A 25,577-nucleotide genomic window follows, 5' to 3' on the forward strand; every position below is an offset into this window, starting at 1 on the left:
CCCAGACCCACCTCAACAGAACTTAGGACTAAGGGAGTTTCAGCCAACCTGAAGTGGATATGGAGAAGAGTATAAATATTTCCTGCCTGTCACATAATTGGAGAGCATTCCTGAATTTCTCCCTCTTCAGCTGTTCTCCAGACTTTTCCTCTGCTCTGCTCTACATCACTGAGGAGCCCTAGCTGGCATTCAGACGATAGTAACACTGCCACACACAGTAGGCAACAGCAGGAAGGAAGGGTTGGCACAGGCAAAGATAGTAATATGCATTATGCTGAATTTTATTCAGGACCAGAAGGCTCTTTATTACATGATTTTCTTCTTTACAGCTCCCAACAGAGCAGCAAATGCATACATTAGACTGTAAACCTCTACAACGCAAGCTGGACAAATCACAAATATAAACCCATCTAATGTTCCCTCATGGTGATCCAGCACCATCAGCACAGTCGATGGGGGACCCATTATTGCTTTCAGCGGCATGTCTCTGCTAGCAGAGATAACAGAAAGGACTTCTCACTTGCTTAGGTTGCACTCCGCAACCCAAGCAGCCTCAACAGCCACTGCTAGATAAGGGACCAGCAGCCCACTTTGTCACAGAGATGCTGGCACAAAAGCTGACCCACACAACTGTGTAAACAAAGCCTTCCAGAGTCATCCTCAAAAGTTCTTGTCTCTGGCTGGCGGTATCTTGGAGCTGGTGTCTGAGCTAAGCCCTAGAGAGCAGGAATTGTAAGTCCTTGAGGGGGAACTTCAAATATACTCTTGTATAAGTTAGCCAGTGGTCAGTGGTTGGAAATTACCTTTTAGTCAGGAAAAACTGAGAGGAATTCAGTGAAAGAGATTTTCTGAGGAGAGGGCATAGCTAGTGGAAGGGACCAGGGCTATCTCTCAGCATTCCCAGCAGAAGGCAAATATATTCTCAGTATCAGAAGGCTCAAAAAATTTGAAAAGATGAACAAAAGAAGTGCCAAGACAAGTGTTACCCTTGACTTCAGGGAGAATGAAGCCACAACAAAATTAGTTTAATGATCCTGGAGGACTTAACTTTATTCCTAGCAGGAGTTTTGCAACAGAAATGAGTTTCCTGCTCCTAAAGTGTAGAGAAATGCCCTGTGCTGCTGTGTCAACACCACCATTGAGTGCATGACAATCCAGTCTTGAGTTTGGGGGGACCTTAAATTGTGGTTTCTTGCCCATTTTCCCACATGAGGATTGAAAGGAGATGTGGAGGCAAAAGAGAGGCACATATACCACTGCATGGGAATGCTTGTAATCCAGGACACAGGTGGCATTTTTCCGATGTTAGGGATGTTTGTGCCTCTTACAGCACATGCAGGAAAACAGCTCAGATGTTTCCTCACGCTTGAGGAAGCAGATTCATGAGAGATGCTGTTGGAAGATGTTTCACTAGAGGAAAACTGTCTTGTGAACTAATGAGGAGCCCTGGATGCTGAAATGAAATGATCAGTGGCACATAATTTCATGTTAAGAGGCATTTGCCTCCTGAGGGCCATATTAATGGAGTACAACTGGGTGTTGATTTGGTTATCCTTCACTTCTAGGTATAGAGGTATCATTTTCCACAGGCAGGCAGGCAGGCTGCATGTTAATGATCTTTCCTTGCAGGGGCTCAGAGGCAGCAAGTGCTCGCAGAGATCCCTGCCACAGACAGCTAAATCAGAGAAGTCAGGGCATCCTCGTGGAGACAAATCAGTGGTGAAGGGGGGCAGCTCTCCTAGTCCCTTCTGCTACAGAGGGAAGGTTTAGGCCATGTCTACATGGTGCTGAGACCACAGTGAAAGTGTTCCTGGGAGCTCAGGCTGAACTCGCCAAGAGCTCTGGGAGCAGTGTAGGAACACATCATCAGAGATGGATTAGGTCTTCATATATTGCTCTGTGGGTTAGAGGACCCACCATTTCCAGTGGGTTCTCAGTTAGAGAGCACCTGGCCATAAAACAATAGTTGAAGAGGTAGCTGTTCATATGGAATGCAAAGCTACATTGCCAGCTCTGGCAAAACTGCTCTCAGGACAGTAGCCAGAGGACCTACACTTTGCAGTCAGTAGTGACAGGAGAGATATCAGAATAGAAGTAATGAATGTGTAAGAAGGAGAGGCAGGGAGTATGACTGGTTTGTGTGTAACTGCAACTCTTGAGAGGCACTACTGCAAGGCACCTGCTGAATAAATATACCACTAGTTTGTACTGCACTCAGAAGTTCCAGATGTGAGTTGCTATGCCACAAACCCACAGCTCTGAAGGATGGTCCCTGCCCTACAGAAAGTCACCGACATGCGTCCTCATCCTTGTCTCAGGGGAATCAAGGTCTAGTACGACAGGTTCTGTAAAAAGGTAGACCCTTTCTTCTTCACCAGTTTTTGTTCTAAGGCCTGCCTCTCATACTCTGGATTTCTGGCAGATTGCCTTTCTTTCTAGCAGCTCTGTTTTTGATTGTTCAACCTGACACCTTCCCAGTCATGGATATCACCCATTAGGGATGCTCTAGGGCTTTACTGCTCCCAGTGAGTTCAACCAGCGGTTCATGAGGGCCAAATCTAAGAGTCATGAAAAGCAATACATGACAAAGGAGTTGTATGAAGTGATGTAACCCTTACTTGATGCCACATGGCACTGAATTCATTCACATTGACTTCACGGCCTCTGCTTTCAGACCAAGGGTTACATACAGAAATGAGTAAAGAATTTCTTAGTGCTACCCATTCTTTTAGAGATGTTTGTCTCTAATGTGGTTTTCTTGTTTACCATTCTGAGTAAGAACACCGTTGTGGCAGACAGATGGGCAAAATGAACTTAAAGGTCTTTGCCATGCATAATGTCTGTGATGTTATGAGTCATTTCAGTCAGAAAAAGTGGAGATGAAGTGTTTGAATGGAGCTAAAAAGACATGACATCATGGTTCTGTTTCCTTTTTTTAAACTTAGTAATAAACTCAATTACGAAGAGGCACTTACCATTAACAAAAAATCTTTAACTTGCTTTCTCCAAAATATGTTTCCCCTCTCTCTTAAATCAATTCACTGGAGAAAAGCAAGAGGCTTTCTCTTGTATACACAAAGCAGAACAATTTGGTCTTTGAGCAACTAACAGAATTTCAGGCATCACAAATAAATCAGCAATGTCTTGGCCATACGTACATTCAAACATCAAATAAAATACTTAACTGCTGCCATCTGCAGCACTTCTTGTTCTGGCTGTTTAGCTGAACATCCCATTCTGCTGCGTTGGTTAAAATGCCCTGGTGAGATCCTCTTGGCATGGCTGTTTATGCCTTTCAGAGTACTGCTCTTTCTAGCTTATTTTATTTTTAAGATGAGAAGTCAGGATTTTCCTCAGTGGACTTTATGGCACAGTGAAACTCAGAGTGACACAGTTTCACATGAAGTTGTATTCACCAAAGGGGCCTGAACTGATTAAAGGACTCTGCATCATTTGTGAGTGTTACAGACAAGGGCTCACTGCCCCCACCCCACAGCATGGCTCTCCTTTCTCCACTGTCTTGGAGCACAGCAGGCTTTCCTCCCAGCACAGCCTGTTCCCTCCTGTCACCTCCTAACCACAGTCCTGTTCCAAGTCTTTGATGTAGAAAAGGAGGATCACAACCCCATGAGTGATGGAAGGAGAAGCATCTTCTGCTTCTCCTATACTCTAATGTTGGTTGCAGCACTACCTCCTTACAAGAAGGGATTTGAGACAAAGACACAGCAAGAGATGGTGGCAACCAACTATGAGCTGGAGTTTCATGTTTCTTGCTAAAACAATACAGGGATATTGGAGAATAATTCACCTCTTCTTCATTGACTATCCCTTCACTGCTGACAGCTCAGTGACCCTTGAGCGCAGGTTGTGTTTGCTGACTTGCCATTAAAATGCTGGCAATGAAGAAAGAACTTCCCAGCTCGCATTAAGGTTGCTGCCTTGATTTTTCTTCTCTACTTGTCTCCTAAAACAGACTCCAATGATTCCGCTACGCAGGTGGTGCAAATAATAAATAAAAAGTTGCTATATATAACACAGGATTTGTTTCTGTAGCTGCAGGGCTGTACACCCCAACCCCAGAGAAGTCATACCTAAACATCATGTCTTACTGGGCATTTTTGCCATTGATAGAGCTTCCTAGTCAAAATCTACGCCCCATATAAGGCCAGACTTTCTGTTTTTTCCTTAAGTCTTTTTTTGTCCTTGCTGCTTTGCACCACTCATACCAATACCCTTCACACCCTTCCATGTGTTGCTGCATAGAATGAGCCCATCTGCTGCAGGTTTTTTAACCACAATGAGAACCTGTTTTCAGTGTTCACAACCACAGGCTGCAGGTAAAAAGCAGACACCAGACACCAAACTCTACAAGGCATCATCCTAATCTACCTCTGTGACCAAGTGGGAGGATACGACAAAATGGCAAGACAGCAAGTAGGTCTGCTGTTTAGAGGAGTAGGTGTCCATTTGCCCCTGCTGCTGAATAGCTCTTCTGAACCAAGCAGGTTTCAGATCTTATGTCACCATATTGTAAAAGTCCAGGCATTACAACTCACCTTATCTGCAACCCCTCCCCACAGGAATGCCTTCCCAAATCAGCAATCCAAGTCTCCAGGAGACATCATGTTCCAAATATCATTGCTCTAGGGAGAAAGGTAGGCACTTGTGGTCAGGGCTTTGAAGGCAGCAATGGGCTGTGCCCAATGGCACAGGACACTGCCCTGCCTTAGTGTCACCCCTGGCTCCCTGTTCCCCTTCCATAGTGGGGTGGCCCTGATCTTGCTGCTTCCTGATGCCTCTGAGCAAGGGAGATCACCAAGAAACTATTTTCACATGATAAATGAAAATTTGTGTGGGAAAAAAGGTATTATATAGATTAGCAAAGTTTTACGCTCAGATTTACCTGTGCTTGTGGCATCCACTTAAGCTTATTCTCACTGCTGATATTAGTATAATTGCCTGCTCCATCTAGTCACCATAAAATAGAAGGTCTGGGATGCCTAGCCTGAACTAGACAACATTTCCTCTCCTATTCAGCTCCTATTCCATGCTCCTTATTCAGTAAAATAAATACCAGGTGCAAGCACATATGGTGAAGACTCCAGGTTAGTGAAGTACAGGCTAGTAGATTAAAAGAGAAGCTGAACATACTGGAAGGGTGATTTAATGCCGACAATACTGTCACCACTCTGTTCTCATACTGGAGATAGCAGATGATGCACATCCTGCCAAAGAGATTTCACAGAGGTTGTAATTTTCCCTCGTGCACAGCTATGACACCAATCTCTCCTCTTAATTGGCAAATGCCGAAATATGTCACACTCGGTAGGAGATAAATTATTCTGGCCTTATCAAATAATTTTCAAACATGCCGATTCCCTTGTGGTCACAAAAACATTACAGACTCAAATCCACAAGGGAGCTCTTGGGGGGGGAGGGAATTTTTGTGGTAATAGCAGAGGTCTCTAGCAAAGCAGCAAATGCAGGGAAACAGAAATCTTTGCTCCAGATTTCCCTGTGACATTTCTCCCTGTGAGATTGTTCAGATCTGGATGACTTCCCAAAATGACTGGAAGCAGCTATTTGCCCCAAATCACATTACGGCAAAGAACAAGTAAACATAACCTTCATACATATCTGATTTCACATACACAGTTTTACTCATCTCCCCTTTCCTGAATATTGGAAGTGGTCATCTGCCCAAAACAAAAGCTCCCCCAGCTGCAACTAGAGCTGCAAGTCTGATACACAATGTTGAGAAAAGTTTACCACTGCTTGACCCTTTTTCTCCTAAAGACATCTTGGATATACATGCTTGATGCCAAACTGTGGCATCCTTTATATCTAGCTTATATCTAAAGCTAGAAACCTCAGTTATGACTCTGATGGATACCTTTATGTGAGGGCTGTGGAGTAAGGTCACGAAACTAGGAGGCAGAAATACCATAACCCTTCATATATTTATATGTGTATTTATGTCTTTATTTAGGCCTGATAGAAAGTGTGGGTCCTGCAGGTTGAGAATATAGATCATGTGAGATCAGAGGAAGACCTGGAAGGAAGAATGGTCTTGAACTGGAGGCTCCAGCCCAGTCTGCCAGCTCTGTAAGCCTGGAGAGGAAGTAAAGAGCTAGGCAGCAAAGCCAGAAATGGGATGAAAAAGCAGTTGGGAGCCCAACGTAAGGACAGCCTTCAGTGGGAACAAGGAAGCGCTTCACAGGCCCCCATAAGCCTGCCTGCATTGGCTAGCCTGGCCTGGGCAGAGGAGATGTACAGAGAAGATGGGTGTTTCTCTTCCTTCCCATTGTTCACCTCCCTTTCAGTTGTTGCATTCCAAAGAAGGACCCATTTGAATACCTTGACTGCCTTTGCTGTGCAGAAACCCTCCTGAATCCCAACTAAACACCACACCACTGACCAGCTTTTTCCTCCCTCTTTCCTAGGCTGCCCTATCTGATGTGCCAGGTGACCAGAGAGAACAAAAATCTCTCAGCCTCCATGGGTTTGCCTTTGACACTTTTCACCTATGAAGTGACTAATGAACACAGGATTGCGTTTTTCAGTGCTGATGAACAACTTGGCAGCTTGAGTACCACTGGCTTTCAATGTGATCTATGTTTCTCTACTCCTCTACGACTTAAAGATAAGCAGAAATGTCCCTGGCATCAAATGACAGGCTCAGCAGTGCATGTGGCATGCTTCCATCACTGCACCTAGCAGGATGCTGATTTCTCTTTCAAGTTAATTGTAAAAGAGCATGCCAGTATATTTGTTCTTCCAGCAGGGCAGATTACTCCCTTCTACAAATACTCTTATATCTGGGAAGATATTTTCCACCATAAAGGACTTTGATGGGCTGCCTGAAGTATGCTGCTTTAATTCAAACCGTGTAACTTCTGCTTGCAATTAATCCCTAATAGATTTTGAAGATTGGATCATTCATTTATCCTGGGCCACAGTAAATGAGAAATGTCCAATTCAAGGAGTCCTGGACCCAAGGGGCAGAGAGAGCAACAAGGATAGCAAAGAATGGAAAGGGGAGCTGTAGAGTGGTCAGAGTATCCTAGTCATGATCCCCTTCCAGTGCCACTTGTTTTGTTTTCTGTAGATCAAAAGGAAGCAAGATTCAGGCTCAGGTGAAACCAACTCCATGCCAAACCTACCAGAAGCAGTCAGGCTTCAAATGTACCTACTGCTACTTTGTACACTGATGAAAGAAACCAAACTGAAACCTGTGCCATTAGTAAATGTATTAGAGGTCAAATATATATATATATAAATAATACATAAATGCAGGAGAGTACAGGTTCTTCCAAGAACAAGTGAGTGATATTACTGTAGTATTTCTACCACAGGTTGTTCCTGCTACAAGGGGAGCAACGCCCTCTCTGAGTCCACTGGCAAATCTACTTGATGCAGTAAGGAACCTCCAGAAATGGGCCCTGCAGAAACTCACTGGGTTTACACGTCCCCTTTCCTGAATACTGAAAGTAGTCATCTGCCCAAGCATGGTGTGTTGCAGGTGTCCAGCAGTTATGGATGCTTGGAATGCTAGAGGAAGGCATTATCTGCAGAGAGCTGCATCATCAGGAGATGCAGGAATGCTCCTATAACCTTCCCAAGATGAAGGCCTTTCTGCTCCTGAGACCCCAGTCCCCTCAGTGAAGGAGAGCCACTGTTACGCCCCATTTAGACATACTGTGCACAGCTGACTTGGGTCTCATGTTCACACAGGAATACAGGAAATCGGAACTGAGACATCCATCCCACACCACAACGAACAGTTGCACCCTGAGCTTACCCTGAATTATGTTTAACTGACACCTCATTCTTCTCTGTTTTTGATACTTCTGCTCAGTAACTTTAAGAAATGTATGGAAAGCATAAAACACCACTTCCAGTATGAGAAAAAAACCCAGGCAAATAATATTGCCAATTCCCCAGGCTGAATCCAATACCCTGAAATACTTTGAGATTTCTTCATGTTAATATAGAAATTAGGAGAAACTAGTGCTGCTCATTTATTTTCTAGCATACAGCTGTTGAAAACCTCTATGATGATCTGTTTTCCAATCAAAAGACATATGAAGTGTGTATTATGGTTTTGTTGTTATTATACAACACAGAAGTAACTAGAAATGGGGGAGGGAGTCATAAGGCATCACTTCTATGACACAATTAGAATCAGAATATCTGAAGGCTTGAAACAAGGTGGATGGGGGAAAAATTGCTGAAGTGTTCACAGAACAAAGTTAGATATGTTAAGAATAAGAGCCAATGCCCATAAGATTTAAATATTCATTTTCACTGTGGGGATATTGAAAGTCCTGGGAAACAAGAAATTTTTATTCTCAACTATATAGAGACAGTCACAGGGCAAGGTGGTCTTCACCACATTTAACAAAGTAAAGTTTTCAAATACGTAACACAAGCTGAAAACACATCAGAAAAGGCCCAAGTGATCGTCAGAGTGAGTCCAGCTTACGCTGAACCAACCTGTCACAGCTGCAATTCTGGGTGGATGCATGAAACCGAAGGTTTAGCACAGACAATCTGGACAGTCTTGGGACCAATACTGTGACAAGGTCTCCTGAGGTCTCTGAAGCTGTTGCTTTACAATAGCTTCTGTGTAAGTGAGGGCTCCTAATTAATTAGGATTAATTAGTTGTAGCCTGTAGAAACCTGTTCAGAACAATGCCAGCAGTGCGACAAGGTCAAGGAATGAGGACGCCTTCAGAACTATTACTAAGTGCGGTGTCTTGAATGAAATACAGAAATCTCAGTCTGGGACAATTACTATTTAAACTAGTACAAAGGCCCGCATGTCTCTGGACACCAAATCCCATTTCCTGGGTTATCACACCTGGGAGGATTTGGAATGCACTCTCTCTGCTATTATCAGCTCAAGGACCACTGTCAGCTTTTGCGGCATGTCCTTGCCAGAACAAAGGGAAGTGCTGGGAGAAGCTGCTAGGTTTTGAATGGGGGACAATGAATTCCCCAGCAACTTTTGGTCCCCACTGTGAAAGGGGAACATGATTCCTTCTAGAGATTTCCCATCAGATGAATGAGCAACAAAAAATGCAAATCCCAGCCACACAAGGCTCCCTAAACAGAACTGGGAAGAAAAGTTTTGCCTTTCCTGATCCCACCATCACATTTCTACAGCTCTTTAGTTAGAGACAGTAGTTGTAAGGAGAGATCCCACTTAGGGATACACCTCATGGTTCTGGGACAGACATATCCATTGGCCACTTTTGGGACTGGAAATTCTGGGTAACAGCTGGTTTGAATTGCCTATTTTCTCCTGGACTTGATGAAGCACTCACTTCAAGGAAAGCAGGATGAAGAACGGGGTAAAGCAGGGACTGCTAATTCCATCTTCCCTGGATTATATTGTGACACCTCTTCTTTAACTTCTGGTCTTGCCCACCCTTTTGAAGGAAGCTGTGTCCCTCTGTGAACATGTGTGGACCTGCATTCACATAAACAGCACTGAGTCTTTCACACTTCTTGGAAATAATACAAGAAATGACAAGATGTGGAAACGTCCTTCATAACTCATTGCCCATTGCACCCCATAATGAGTGCATTTTCACAGTAAACTGGCATGGGGGAAAGTGGAAGAAAGATTTTCCCAATATGAAAAAGTTAGTGTTTTCTTTCACCCCAAGGACATAAAATACTACACTAGTTTTATTACCAAAAGTACATCATGTGTCTTGATAAGTGCATTTGTCCTGCCTACCTCTGTGGGTAGACTTGAAGGCAAAGCATCCAGCAAATGCTATTGTTTATATCAGGAAATAGTGTTTGGAAACAAAGTGATATGATTAGAAAATTAACTAATCTTTTATTTCTTAGAAAAAGATTTCAACCATTTCAGGCACAGAGAAAACAAGGGCTAGAAACAGGGTACCACAGAGACTGTTAAGAGGCAGGGTCAATATAGAGGCCACAGCTATGGAAGGAAGAGGGTACCTATACATTTGTATGCCACAGAAGCCGGAATTTCTACTGGCTGTCTCAGGGAAACTGTTTTTACTGGGCTCAATATTTTGTCCAGAGCCATGGGAACAAAGCACAATCTCTCCACCTGCTTTAATAGAACAGGTTTATTTGTTGCTGCTCTTGTTGACTCTTGAGCTTTTAGGCTGGCACAGAGTTTAACTTTAAAGAAGTCCCCTGCGCACTGCCACTAGTCAGAACATCTGTCTTGTACTACACTACCTTTCAGCTTTCACTTGAATAAACCCTTGGACTCAGTGGGAAAGTCTGTAGGCTCACTGTTGGAACAGCCACAGCAACCATTTGCTCTGGAGGAAGACCTCAGTGCATAACCACTGGGAAGGTGCACAGTGCTCAGGAAGAACAGCTGAAAACCGACAGTCTTTCCCCTTCCTGCCTCAGATATTTTATCAGTTTATACAACAGCTGTGTTCCTTTCCCAGGTTCTGCCTTGCAGTGGGCCCCCCCTTCTCACATGACAGACAAATCAGTGTTTATTTTAGGCTGAAGAGCATAATCATTACTTGTGGAAGTGCCATGCCCAGTGTTAAATGCAAACTGCACAGCTGCAGGTAGGTCCTAGTCCCTTCCTTATCAGCTTGTTGTTGTAGTTCTTCCCAATATAAATATATAAAAACTTGATCTCTTTCCTACTGCTGGGAAGTCAGTCAATTCAATGAGGAGTTGAACTGTCTGGCAGGCATATTTGGGTGCCTAGCTCACAAGATTCAAATCTTCAAAGTGTTTTTCTGCAGCCTATTTGGAAAAGATATGTAGATTGTAATCAGAAGTTATCAATTCCCTCTGCTGCGCATTCAAAAAAAGCAGTAATTCAGTAGCCCTCACCAAAACAGCTGCTAAGAGATAGCAAGCTGTGTATTCAAGATCAAAATACAGCCCTGAGTCTCTGGTACATGATGTTAATCTCTGAGAAGATGGAAAAAACCCTGAGTATTCTGCAGAGTGATAACCTTAAGTCTTTGCTGTTGAAAACATTCATTCATTTACTGACATATAGACTGAACTTCAAATGTGTGTGCCTCCTTTCATTTGTTTTTTTTTAAAGGCTGCCACACCCTTTCAGCATGAGATGAAAGAAATTTCTATTATATAAACAGCACCCAAACAACTATTCTAGACAAACACCCTGTTCTCCTACCCACAGGAGAATTCCAAGGAGATCATTTTCCACCTTGAATGTGAGGAGTTTTGACACATGACCAGGCTTCTGAAGCAGCATCTAAAGCTTTCTGGCCTTCCTTTCTGACAATGGAAGCAGACATTGAATGGCCAGAATGAGGGGACCACATTCCATTCCCAGACCTGCCATGACATCTCTTCTTTTCTTATGCCTTTTTCAGCACGGCAAAATAACTAGGCAGGTGCAAAAACAGGTGGCCTCTTTTTGCTCTTGGACTGGGAGCATGCTCCTTCTGTGCCCTCCCCTGGAATATAAAAAGAAAACCCTACTCTTCAGATGCCTACACCAGACAGGCCTATGAATGATTTTGTGAATCCTACAGACACACCAAGCTTAGTGGCAGGTGTGCACTGAAACAATCCTTACTGTCTCATAAGCTGGTGAAATAACAAGCCAATAGACGAGCAACAAAAAGTAACAGCAGGATGAAAAGAGGATGCCAGGAGGGAATAATGTTTTATACCCTTGCAGCATGACTATATTGACATATCTCTGGGCTCTGGCTGGCTCAGCATAATGTGTGAAGCACAAATGTCTGGCACAGAACAATTCAAGCATAGTATTTGCCATTGTGCAGGATGTTCCTGATAATAAAAGAGATCTCTCATCTCCTTGAACGTTTCAAGTTGGTTTCTCTTCTGTCCCAAAACTTCCTTGTAATTAAACACCTGCATAACGAATTAAACTCTCGAGAGAATGTTATTTGCCAGCTTCCTTTCCAATTATTTAAAATTAGCTTAAGGGCTAAAGCAATCAGGTCATTCATTAATTTAATCCCTTTTTGTAGCTGTAGTTCATGACTTGGAAATGTTACCACAAGATCAGAAGGACAAAGAGGAATGAAGAGGGAACTATGGCACTTAGTGCCATAGTCTAGTAACCGCAGTGGTAGTGGATCAAAGGCTGGACTTGATGATCTCAGAGTTCCTTTCCAACCCGGCTAATTCTATGATTCTATGATTATTTGAGACACTTTTAAAGTTCCCTAACACATGGCCTCATCCTCAATTCACTGAAATCAGCCTCTGCTGATACACAAAACACTCTAAATGGCCACTTCCTTGTGTGCACAAACCTCTCTCTCCTCAGGAGGTATCTACCTGAAAGGGAAAACCTGGCATAAGCAAAGTCTACCACATGCAAACCACTGTCTGGCAACCAGCTCCCACCTGGAAAGTGGAGAATTAGAGGTGCTGGTATTTAATAAACCCCACCTCAGAGTGGCTGTCATTGTCTGATGTACACCCTGGGGAATGAGGGTCGTGAGATATCCTCATCACTCCATCCAGGATGAGGATTATCCTCATCTCTGAAAGGAGCAGAAGTTGCAAACTTTTTGAATGTACTGAACCACGTAATGAGCTTTTGGCAGAACCAAAGGATGTCAGCTAAAAGTGATCATCAAAGGGCAGAGCACAGATGCAAGTCAAAGCACAAGATATCTATGGCTGAAGAGCCACATGCAAGTACAAGACAGCAGTCTTGTGATAGCTAAAATTATGGAGTCATTTGATGATTTTGAAGTGCTTATCCTTGCAAACACCATGCTTTAACAAGAGTGCACACATATGCACTCATTCAGAGACAGTTGCAAGCAGAGCCATACGAGCAGTTTGCAAACAGTGTTCACTTCATATTTTCTCATCTAAAATCCTGTTTTCAATGGTTTCAATCTCTTACCAAACTTCAGACCTGAAATCTAGTGTGCCAGTCCTCCGCAGCTACTCCTTTGTGACAAATGTAGCCGGAAAACATCAGCTCTGAATTGGATCAGTGAAAGCAAGTCCCAGAAAATACAGCTGATCCCAGTAAGTAGCCCCATGACATAAGGGTCTGGGAGCTACAGGCACCTAGGGGTGAAGCACAGAAGGATGGACTGCCCCAGCATTGGTCAGGGAATCTGACTCTCTGTGTGAGTCCTTGGATTAGTCCCCTCCTCAGTTATACAGAGCTGACAAAGCCAGATCTTCCACACAGAAGTGAGTAGAGGGGGAGTGATTACCACCAGCTGAAGAGATGGCATGTCAAGAAATAATAAATATTAATTAAACTGAAACTATATTCATCAGCTATTAAGACTGAAACAGGTTCAGAGGAATCTGTAAGTCATGGTGTCTGCCAAATCCCATCTTGAAAGTGGGAAATAGCCTGGTGACCTCCCAGGTCACCAGGACCTGTCCTCTCATGAGAGGACAGCAGCCAGGCCATCAGCCCTTGGCCATCTTAGCAAGACAGTGGTACGACTTCTGCCACAGAAGACCTAAGCAGCTCCCTGTCAGGAGCAACTCATTTTAACCTATTTTGACTCATTTCTGATATAAGAGGGTTTAATTGTTCAGAATTTTAATTCATCACCTTTTACAGCTCAAAGACTACTAGACTTCAGAAAGGTAGAAAGGTGCCTGCATGGACCTGTACTCACATGCACACACAGAGACGGACAAAGAAATCAGAGATATGCATTCTGGATGATCAGCACAGAAAGCTCGAAGCTTTGCATGGCAGCTGTAACACCCCAGACTCTTGCCACGAGCTCATCGAAGATGTTTTACAATAAAAATACACAAGGCTCCAAAACGCACATGATGGATTTATTAAAAGAGCCTTCAGTTCTTTTATATCTTGAGGCCGCGCATTGGAAATATGCTACGATGCTTTTCAAGGGGTCAAAACAACATACTTTTACTGGCAAACTTTGGAAAATAAGGGAAACTGACAAAAGCCTAAAGTAAACATTCAATCAACTTAAAACATTTCACAAACCATTAACTTAGCAAATTTCAACCCATCCAGGTTTTAGTTTCCCAAATATCAAGAAAAGGAAATTAGGAGAAGAGGAACAAGAAAGAGAGACAGAGAGAGAGAGAGAGAAAGAGAGGAAAAGAGAATTATAGCTACCGCCCTAGATTCATCATAGATCCAGCTACCAGTAGTCCAGGAAATGGCAGGGCTGCAAACTGTGTGGTAGCCTCATGGTGCTGATTTTACTGCCCCAGAATATACTCAGAGCCCTATATCCACTCAGTGTGACTTGAAGCAACAGACCAGCTTCAGCTCAAGAATTGCGTGATTTGGTCTAAGACAGATACTAAAACACTTTTTACTGTTATATTTAAGGAGGTTAAAGCTCATCTTCTTTTGACAGTCTTTTGCACAATCACAACTTCATCCAAGAAGTAATGCAGTGCTGAAAAATCAACAGTATCTCTTGAAAATGCAAAAGCCCACTGTCTGCTTTGCTAGCATGGCTTCAGCAATGCTGACCAGCACATCTTGCAAGTTTACATCTCGGTCTGTCACTGCTAAGTAAAGAAAAACACTTCAGATTTTTCATTTTGCCTGGGACTTCTCATCTCTGATACAAGAGGTTGCAGCATCACCGGTACAAACATACGCTTAGGTCTGTGGAAGTTAAGTTCTTTATAACAGAATATATTCAGTTTTCTGATGGTGTAGAGTGGGACAGAGAGGAAAAAAAGAAAAGGGTGGACTCATAAAGCATTGAAAGGTCTTACCAGCACCACTAGCTACTTTGGTAGAGTGTTCCACATCACACTGCTGTACCGCCTCATGGCCTTCTCTGTTGAGATGAGGACTATAAGCCACATTTCCAACGACTAAACAACAGATAATACCTGGCTGTTACTTCTCTGTTGTTTTCTTTTGCAGCTAGATGTCAAAACCTGATGCAGAAAAGCAGAGACAGTGAAATACATTCATATGTGCTGAGCAGAACCTCTGGTCTCTGATAAAGGTTAAATTCACACTGTCTGCTCCCTGCCAGTGGAGGCACAAACACTATTTCTTTCTTCTTCCCAGTGACCACTGAAATATGTCAAGATGATACAGATTTTTCAAAGCCTCTGTCTTTAAACTGGATGGAAATTAGCCAAGTATTTCAGAAGTTATCACAAAGAAAGACAAGCTACTCCTTTGTCTGATCATGTATGCCTTGTGTCCATGTGAAAACTCAAGAAAATCCTTCAGTGAGACAATCTGAGCAGTGGCATTTGGAGCTGTGCCCAGTAAAGCAATCTATGGGCTGGGGAAATAATTACAGAGCCTTGCATCCCTCCATCACCCTGCAAGGGAGGTAGTTACAGCAGGGCATAAGTGCAGCAGATGGGAAGTGATTGCTCACATGTGCTTGGATTGCAGTCTGCTGCCTGGCAGGTCTCACCTGCTGCCGGGGAAGAAAGTGGGATTTTTCAGGCATATGTCTATGTCAGTCTGACATAGCTCCATGGGTCTTGCATGGAAGCTGGATGGAGTTATTGCACATGCTCTTGTTTCTGCCTGCAAGAGAGCTGGTAAAAGTGAACCTCATTCACATCAGCACAGGCCTAGCTCTCCAGTAATGCATTTCTTTTTACAGGAGAAAAAGAAATGTGTGCCATGGTATTGCTCTCTTTCCTAAAAATAAATGCAGGGAGAAAAACAGGATTCAGGCAAAAAGACTTTGCAGGATTATTACCACCACCCCCTCCAGTCTCCTCCCAGCAGAAATCCTGACAGGCCCTGAGAAATCAACTGATAGGTTTAAAGGTAAACTTGACAAGACAAAAAAAGATATATTTTTAAAGTTCTTTCTCTGATTTATGAAGCTTCAGACTTGCCTGCAATCTAAAAAGCTAAAAACGTCTGTGAAAATAAAAACTGGGGTATCCACATGATTCCAGAGGGTAGAGATTTATGAAAAAATAAAGAGGTTTTTTTGATCAGACACTGTTTGTGGAGGAGAATTGATGAAAGGCATAATTTACATTTTTTCTTCACAAAGGTTTCCCTGCAAACTGCACAAAAACTCCTCTGACTGAGCTCAAATATCAGGTGTTTGTTAGAAAAGCAGACAATGCAAAAATTTGCAAGTCTAAAAACTCACATACCCCATCTGTAGAAGAGTAGAAAATTAGTGACTAAACAGTGTCTACCGTTAAAAATCAGAGTACTCAGACACGTTATCCCTCCTGAGAGGTTACCTTAAAGCAGTGGCCTCTGAACAGGTCGCTGGAATGGATGATGTGTGCAAAGCCACTGTATCCTGTATTTCAGCTGTGATGCCTCAGGTGAGAGGGGCACCTGGGCACTACTGAGCTTGATGCCAGTGTGATCAGAAGGATACCTTATACCTGTAAGGCAGTCGGTAAGAGCCTTGGTGGAAACAGCAAGTTCCACACAAAGCAGAAACAGCATCTGCAGGGATGTCATAGAGTGCATTGCTGTCATGGAGCACAAAACCCCTAAAATGAAATCACTCTGCTTGTAAAAAGCACCTCTGAAACCTTACAGCGTCCATCCCTGCATAATTCTTTTGTGCCATGACACAGGCATATGCAGCATAAATTTACTGCTAAGTGATGTAAGAATAAACTAAGAGCACCTGTCCCTTTGGAATGCGCTGTACTGCAAATACATCTTCTGCAAATCAGGCCTTTAGCTGTAAATGCATTGCACACCTAGAGCAGACCAGATTTTTTTAAATAAAGTTCATCACAAGTGCTGTGTTCTGAAACAAAGAATCCATCCACCACCTCTGAAGTTCCCATGTGTCACAGTTTTTTCCCAGACTGGGGCTTTTTGGTAAAGCTACCCAGGAGACTTTTGCAAACACAAAATTTTCAAGAGCTCAAGCAACTGCAAAACAAGATCCGAACACAAGTGCCAAGATTTTATCTTCAGATATAGGTCTGACTTTTGATAAAGGATGGGGAATGTTAGACTACTGTTTTGAATTAGAAAGAGATCTCAAATGTTAATCAGGAGTGTATGCTGAAAGACCTACAAAAATAAAAAACCCATCGTGATATGACATAACATTTCTCTCCCTCACATATAAAACCACTGTCAGTATTAGCTTAGTTAGGTGCAGGGGTTTGGTTTATTATACCAGCTATCTCAGCCAGCTCTCAGCTGTATAAATCTTAATTTTAGTTTCATTTTTCTACTGGAAAATGCCAGTTTGTTAGATGTAGTGTTTTGCAGAAGAGCCACTTTCAGTGAAGGCATATGGTTTCTTGGGGCTGTGAAGGACCTGTTGGAGGGGAAGGCAGGCAGCAAAGGCAGCTGCCTGGGGAACTCAGAGAGTGGAGAGACAGATGTGCTGGACTGTGACAGACCGGACCACCTTTCTACAAGAGATTTGAGAAATGAGTTTGTAGCTGAGTCAGCTATTGTGGTCAGAGAGCTAAGAGAAGAGACTGGAGGAAAGGAGCATACAGAGATGGTAGTATTGTCATCATTTTTTAAATAGGGAGAGATGATAATATTTCTATTGCCAATGAGAAAAGAAGAAGCAGAAGTCAAAATTGCTCACAAACACAGTATTTCCTCCTGCCACAGCTTGCCTTGATGCATCCAAGGTGTCAATTAACAAAGATTCATTTACTGTCTCTCAACCTAATAAAAGCAAAGCACCTGCCTGACCTTCCTTGCTGACAGCTTCTAGGTTTAGGCAGCCACAATCAGCTGTTCTCCATCATCATGCTAAACCAAACACCACACAAGTTTTTACTTTCCAGTGCTGAAATCCTTCAGCATAATACCATCAGGTTTCCCTGTGGTTTTGTGTCCTTTTCCACCGTCTGTACTCTCCTGTTGAAGTCATAGGATCTTATGGATTCATGCTGGCCCCTAGGATCAGTTCACAGCTCATGCAGATGCCCTGGCCTTTGTACACTGGCTCTCAGCACATTCAGCTTCTCTGCCATACTGCTTTTTAGTACTTAATTACGTTGTTTGTTTTGCATTTATTGGAGTGTGCTGTGCTTTCACTGCTTAGATAAAACCAGCTCGCAGTCTCGAGGGCTCCTGAAGGAACACTACCACAGGAAATTAATGAAAGCACTATTTATCCCAGCACAGAGCAAACACGCTGCTAATGGTGACAAACTCTCAATCCTTCCTTGATGGCAGTATTGGTGAAAACCCCTGGCCAGTCCATGCATGTGAAGAAATGTGGCCATTGCAGCTGCTGGTGCATAGCTCAGTTTGAAGGACCAAATGGCAGGATACTAAAGTGCCTGCACATCTCACCCAATGCTGTACTTTCTACTGTCAGTGTAATCAGGCAGATCCCTTGACCCAAACTTGGGAAATTAATAGCACTCAAACAAGCAAAACTTGTTATTTTCCACTGGACAAACTCTTAATTGTCTCAGAGGCTTTCAAGTCCAATAACAGACACTTCATTGAAAGCACAAAACAGTAGTGCTGCATCTCTTTTTTTCATCTTGAAGACTAGGATTCTCCAGATTTGTAGTGCCTGCCCTGATTAGACAAATAACCAGAGGTGGTAGATGTTTAGTGCAGGCAGATTAGAAACACAGCTGAGAGGATAAATGTGGAGGGTGCTGTGGAGTACAGACTGTAGTTTGCAATAGGCACCAGGGAGAAATATAGGCAAATGTGCTGTTCCTTGCAGTTACTGATGAGAAGGCCAGTGTGGCTCCTTTTCTGTCATGTTACATTATCTGCCATGCTGGGAAACTAAGTAATTACTCTGCAGACACTTATACACACTTACATACTTGTCAAAACAAATGATGAGCATACAGTGATTGCAAGTTAGACAATGTCAAGTCTGTCTCATGATGGAAACAAACAAAAACTTTGTCACTTCTTTGGTAAAGAAGTATTTCCATATTAAAACTGGAAAAGAAGAACTGACTGAACAATTTTTCACGGGGAAAGGAAATGGTTCCTTGAAAGCAAATTCACTCTGCAAAACAGAAATTATTTTTCTGCTCCTGGAAGGACCTTCCAAACTGCGGACCAATAGATCTGTTTTCCCAATGGGAAAGCCAAGTGTTTGAGATAGCAAGCATGTTTTCTATTCAGAAGACATGTCCACAGAAAATTCTTAGCTAGACATTGTATAACCTGACGGAACTTGACCACTGTCAACTAAAAGCTAAAACATTTTGCAGAAGTCTCCTCAGCAAAGTGTCTCACAAGTCAATCACCATTATTATCACAGAGACATATCAAGGTGCGGAACACACCATCCTGTTGAACTACCCTCCACAATCCTCAAGAATGTCTTGCCTACATTACGGTTTTGGTGAGCTCTCTCTGCGGTGTGGAGTGATGGCGACTCCATGGATGCAAAACTGTGAATTGTCAGGAGATGTTTTAACATTACCTCATGAGACAGATAAAAGGCAGCAATTCCCAGTGGCCAGAAGCAGCAGAGCATGGAGAACACAGTGAGGCCAAGATGATCTCTTGGTGGCATCATCAGGAAATTGTCTTCACTTTCGGTATCACTTGAGTAATCGCTCTGAAATGGCGAGAGAGAGAGAAAGGTAAAGATGCTGGTTAATGATATTATTGCTTTTCTTCTGCCATGGGCCAATTCTCGGATCATTTTCCCATTTTTCCTACTATATCACAGCACTGCTAGCAGGTGGGAACACCAAGGGAATCTCCACTCACCTGCTTTGTCACAGACTTCATCACTATTGCATGAACTTGAAAGAAAACATAAGAGAAACGACAAGGTATTTCAGAACTCACTGCAGGGAGAATGGAAGAAAGGGACTCTCTAGTCAGATGAACCAGGGTGAACCTGGGTGAGTTGTCATTTTGGAAGTATGATGTCACATATCTAATGCAGAAGGAGCTGTAAGCATTGGGTGCTCTGCATCTCTCAACTCAAATGCCAGTCTTCTAAAAGGTCAATATTCAGGTGGCCAGACATTACCCACTGGGTACAAGGTGACAAATGTGGTACAAACCTAAGCATAAAGAACCAAGGTAGAACAAGCTGAAAAACAAAAAAGCATGAATTGCTCCAGCAGCAATGGGATGCTGCCAGGTTCATAGCACTTAGGCAGGAGCAGCTGCCCAAGTATGTTTCTCAGATGCCACATGGTCAAGCTGCAGCGATCCTGACCTCACAAAAGTTTCTTTCATGGTGATTACAAGGACTGGTCCTTGGCAGACCTGACTGCCCTGCTGCTGAGCGAGGCCAGTTCTCTGGCACAGCTTCCTACTTGCTCACAGGGAGTCCACATGCAGGAACAGACACCAAGGCTGCGTTATTCCCGGCTTTTGAGTTACATCTTTGGTGCAAGAAGGGTCCTGAAAAGCTTTTTAACTCATTCTAGGAGCACCTCCATCCTGAGATAAGGCAACCAAAAATCTTCTCAAGAAAACCCTTTTGTAGTTGCGTGTTCTTCACTGATTGTAGAAGAAATGCTGCGCAAAATCTGTCTGACAGAAAGGCATCTGTGTCACATTTAGAAACTTAGCATTTTGGGCATGGGTTTTCTGTCCCTCTGAGAAACTTGGCAGCCTGTTCAAGATCTTTTGGCCTTTGGGTCAAACCAACTGCTGAAGTGGCATTCCTCTATTAGTGGGCTGTAAGATAGAAACTCCTGAACAGGCTGCTAAGTGTGCAAGTCATGAAAATGAACGCATGCACAAGAAGGTAAGTTTCTAAACATGCCATGAGTGAGCCATGACTGAGAAGGACCTAGAAAATGCTAGCAGCCCCATGGTATTTGAAAGACTTAGCAGTGGGCAAAGAGATTGCCTCCTAAGACAACCTCTTTGGGAAATATGCCAGATGTCATGACCCATCACCTATTAAGATGGAGAGTCTGCTTTGATATATACATTGCTGCCAAGCACCTGCCACAGACCAGAGGGGCCTGGGAGTCAGAGGTGGGGCGATCAGACGGGTCTCCTATGCACCGAGATTGTGTGCTGCATGTGCATACTGACAATGAACGTACTTGTGTTGGTATCAGAAATCTTGATGCCTCATCAGAAGTGACGAACCTCAATTTGGTACAACCTCAATAAAATTCCACCTCTGAAGGGACACCTGCTGATGCTGGAGTTGGAGTGCTGGAGCTGATGACTTCCATTTCTGCTTTAATTTTCAGAAGGGGCCATACAAGTCTTTTGTAATACCAATAGTACTTTCTTTCAAGACTAAGAGAGGCAGGAAGAGGGAGAAAATCTACACTATTGCTGAGACTATCCCTTGAAACAGTACCCTCATCTGAACAGATGACATAAAAAATAAAAAATGCTTTTGATTTTTCAGTTTTGGCTGAGCAGTGTGCTGGCAAAGTATCTGTGGAGACCACCTGACTCATATTTCAAATTGCCTTTTCTTGCAGATAAAGATGAAATGGGACAAAGATTCTTCAGGTAACTTTGATCATCAGAAAATTTTCAGTTACGCTGCTTTCCAAAGGACTAATCATTCTCAGGGTGGTGTGTCACATCTCAGGCAGCTTACGTACCAACCAGAGGTGACTGTTAGTTTGAAAGAGAATAATTGTGGAAGTTTTCTTACTTATGCTAAAATGAAAGCACTAAAATGTCAAGCACTGGAATAGTCTGCCCAGGGAAGTGGTTAAGTCACCATCACTGGAGGTATTTAGAAGATATATAGATGTGGCAATTAAGGGACATGGTTTAGTGGGAGCATGGCAGCGCTGGGTTAACGGTTGGACTCAATGATCTAAAAGGTCTTTTCCAACCTAAAGGATTCTATGGTTCTATAAAAACCCATAAGTGTAATCTTCCATGAGGAAGATTAAGTCACTATAGGCTCATATTAATTGAATAGAAGAGTTACACTGTGAATGCCATTTTGATGGGCCAAGTCCCCACAGTGCACATGGGATCAGATGACCTGACTCTCAATTACCAAAAGTGACAGAATAGTTCTGGTCAGAAAGTCCTGACCACGTAGACCACATATGAACCAGAAGGGTGAGTGAGCTGGTTCTGGCTGAGATGGAGCTCATTTCTCCACAGTAGCCCTCAGAGTGCTGTGCTTTGAATTGGTTGTTAGAAAGGTACTGATAACACACCAGTGTTTTGGCTACTGCTGAGCGCAGCATCAGCTCTGCAACACTGCTTCCCAGTCGAGGGCAAGATCCTGGGAGGGGACACAGCCAGGCCAGCTGACCCAAACTAACCAAAGGGATATTCCATACCATATGACGTCAGCTCAGATATAAAAGGTAAGGAAAGGAGGAAGAAGCAGGGGCATTTTGTTGTTTACAATGGTTGACTGCTGAGGAACCACTATGCATTTTGAAAGCCCTGCTTCCCAGGATGTCTCTGGACATTGCCACTGATGGGAAGTAGAGAATAAACCTTCATACCTTCCACTTTGCTTCTGCATGTGCAAACTTTCACTTCTGCTTTGGTAAACTGCCTTAACACACAAGTCATTTTCCGTCTTATTCTGTCACCCCTTTTTCCAGCTGGGGAGTGATAGAGTAGATTGGTGGACACCTTGTGTCCAGACAAGGTAAATCCACTACAGTGCGGAGGGGGAGAGAAAGTCATCAATCACAGAAAACAATCCAACAGCAAAAGGTACCTCTTAACCTTTTCAGCTAAATAATCCTTTCTCCAAGCAAACCTTCCTTCCTAACATTCTCTCTTACAATAGGATACCTGATCCTGAGCTTACTGAGAGATCTTCTTGGAAATGTCAGAAATCTTTCTGACACTGGGATAACTGATAACTTGGCTACCTGTCTGGCTTCACTTCTTCCTGGTTCTGCAAAAGCTTCAACCCGAAACTGGAGAAATTAGACACTAGTGTTGAGAAGTCAGAATTACATTCACTAGTTAGAGTAGTTTTGTGTTACTGGACTAATTTTGCATATTCACTAATATTCTTGTCCACAGTATCACTCCTTTTATGTTTAACAGTCCCTTTATAAATTTACATGGAACTTTCTACAATTACAGCATTTCACTGATCTGACTAAAAGCTTTTAACTCTTGTATAAGTTAGGGAACAGCATAACTATCTTATTTTCAAGATTTGGATGATGAACAAGACTGCATAGACAAACTTTTCTTCATTTAATGTTACCCTAGGTGAGTCTAAGCAATCTGAAATAGCAAACCAACGAGTTTTTCCCTCTAGATGTGTACCAACAGTGCCTCCTCCAACCAAGCAATAAGCAATTAAAAAAGAACTTGTGCAAGCATGTCGTGGGTTTGCTCTGGGCCAATTTTCTCTCACCACCCCCCCTCCCCATTCAATTCTGTAAGTTGGGAGAAGGTTTATGCAGACAAAAGAGATCTGACGTGGGGAGAATAATACTTGGATTTATTACTAGCAAGATAAAAGCTAAAGAACTATATATACAAGAATTCTAACAGAAGTACCCCTCCTGCCTTGTATCAGTTCAGGAGAAGTAGTTTCTTTTCCACTTCCAGAGCTACAGGTCTTCTAAGTAATTTTGCAGCACTTGACAGTTCCTCTTCTACTATCTCTAGGACAACAGCTCCGACTCGGCACAGCTGGAACTGTCTCTCACTCTGTCTCTCTTCTATGTCAACCTCAGGGCTGGGCTTACCCCGCCCTGGGTTAAGACCAGAGACTGGGGGTTACTCAGGCCCTGTGGGGTCCTCCATGGACTGCAAGGGGACACTTGCCTTACCGTGGTCTTCACCACAGGATCAGAGGGGATAATGGCTTCTGAGTCCACCCCTGTTTCTTGTGGGGTCCCTCCTCACGAGAGACAGTCTTTGATGGACCTCTCTAGTGTGAGTCTACATTCAGGCAACAGTTCTTTTATTCTCCGCTGTCCCTTAGGGTCACAAATTCAGCTGCACCAGCATGGATCCCTCACTGGGATCACACAAATCCTACCCTGGACGACTTGCTCCAGAATAGGTCTCTCTCTCTCTCCATGGGCCACAGGTCTCCAGCAGGACTCTGTTTCATCTTAGGCCTCCCATGGAGTCACATCTTTTTCATGCACTCCTCTGCATCGGTGTGGGCTCCTTCATGAGCTGCAGAGGAGGGTCTCCGCTTCCCAACAGTTTTCCACAGATGGCAGGGGTTTTTAGTTTTCAGTCTCTTCCCTGCTGAAGGGAGAGAAGTGGGGGGAGAGAAGGAGCCCCCTGCCTGCGGGCTTCTCTTCTTTCTCCTCCGGCTGCCAGCTTTGACCTTGGAGGCTGCGCTATCTCTCTCCGCCTAGAATTCCTTTTGCAGTACATCTTGACCAGGTTCTTCTCTAAAGTTTTTTCCTCTACTCTGTTACAGGAGAGAAGGGGGCCTGGCCTCCCCTTGCCTGGGTCACACTTGGCCCAGGATGGGGAGTGCACGCCCAGGCCCACCGGGGCCAGCTGCTACGCTGGCTCCTCCATTTTCCTTCTGTGCAACAACCTTCTCTTCCATTTTCTTATATATGTAATTAGCAGAGGCATTACTAAAACTTTTGAATGGCTTTGCTCCAGAAATTCACCTGGAAAAACTATTTTCAGCCCCGGGGTGGGGCTGGTTAGCAAACCCACGACAAAGCATTAAAAAAAATACCTGGCAAAGAGCATCCCTTTCTTGGTTGAGTTATTCTGTTCATTTCCAGAACAAAGATCAATTACATCTCCTAACAAATTCCAGTTATGCCAGGCTTTTTACTGAGCTGGTAAAAACACAATTGATTCATTCTCTTTGAACAGAGATCTTCGATCCGCCAGACAATATCACTATCTTCATGATGCTAGAAAAATCTTGGGAAGAAACAAGGCAAAATACATGCTGATGGAGCTGCCATCACCTAAGTGCTGAGAGACTGCAGGATCATGGGGTGTCAAGGAACAACAGCAGCAAGCTGACACTCTCTTTGGGACATGGAGGGATTGACCCCTTTTTAGGCATGACATCTGGCTCCAGCAGCTTCCACTGCAATCACACAGCCACTTCTAACCAGAGCAATGCAGAGAGAGTATTTACAGAAGGCAGCACATTTCTATGGCAAGTCAGGTTCTTACTTGGAGACACATCTTTGCGCTTTAACGTGAAAGATGTACTCTCAGCAAGGTCCACAGTCCTTCCCCTGGCCACATGAGCTGTGCTCACTGCAGCCCATGCAAGGCTGTGAGAACACACGCCTATACCAATGGCCCTGTAGCAGAAATGACTCATTTGAGAGTAATTCGAGAAATCTCAAATTCCTGAGCACACAGTGGGGGTTTCCTGCTTCCAGTGGATCGTTTGTAGCAAAAGCAGTTATTACAATGACAACAACCCTCCTCATCCCCACTGACTACATCTCTCGCCAACACACTTGGAATTCAGCTAAGAAAACAGCATGGGATAACTACCTCAGTATACTCAGTCGTTACACAAGCCTTTTTGTGGCTGTGATGAAGAGGAGGTGACCTAAGGAGAGCAGTCCAAGACTGGTGCTACTAGGAGATGAAGTCCCAGAGGACACCACCCCAGAGCATGAAATTCCTGCAGACATAACACCACCCTGCCCGGATAAGTGCTGATTACAGTAAAAGACAAAGCGAGCTTCCTTCCCTTCCCTTCCCTTCCCTTCCCTTCCCTTCCCTTCCCTTCCCTTCCCTTCCCTTCCCTTCCCTTCCCTTC

The 25,577-nt window shown here is 43.6% G+C and overlaps 1 protein-coding gene across 2 annotated transcripts in view; it reads right to left on the bottom strand.

Moving 5' to 3' along the window:
• The window catches only part of SYNDIG1 (synapse differentiation inducing 1), a 74,254-nt gene that overhangs the window by 25,656 nt on the left and 23,021 nt on the right, over nt 1–25,577 (bottom strand). Inside the window, exons 3-4 of one of the 2 annotated variants that reach the window (XM_027902624.1) lie at nt 19,350–19,487; nt 14,792–14,892 (exon numbers count right to left, since the gene is read on the bottom strand). In XM_027902624.1, the coding sequence (XP_027758425.1) occupies nt 14,827–14,892; nt 19,350–19,487 (204 nt within the window). In that variant the 3' untranslated portion in view covers nt 14,792–14,826. Of the gene's footprint in view, nt 1–14,791; nt 14,893–19,349; nt 19,488–25,577 lie in introns of those variants that run through there. The other variant, XM_027902623.1, reaches the window with a different exon arrangement.

This window comes from Empidonax traillii, unplaced genomic scaffold, assembly GCF_003031625.1.
Source record: "Empidonax traillii isolate 1590-97213 ecotype Southwest subspecies unplaced genomic scaffold, ASM303162v1 scaffold892:size253994, whole genome shotgun sequence".
NCBI classification, from domain to species: Eukaryota; Metazoa; Chordata; class Aves; order Passeriformes; family Tyrannidae; genus Empidonax; species Empidonax traillii.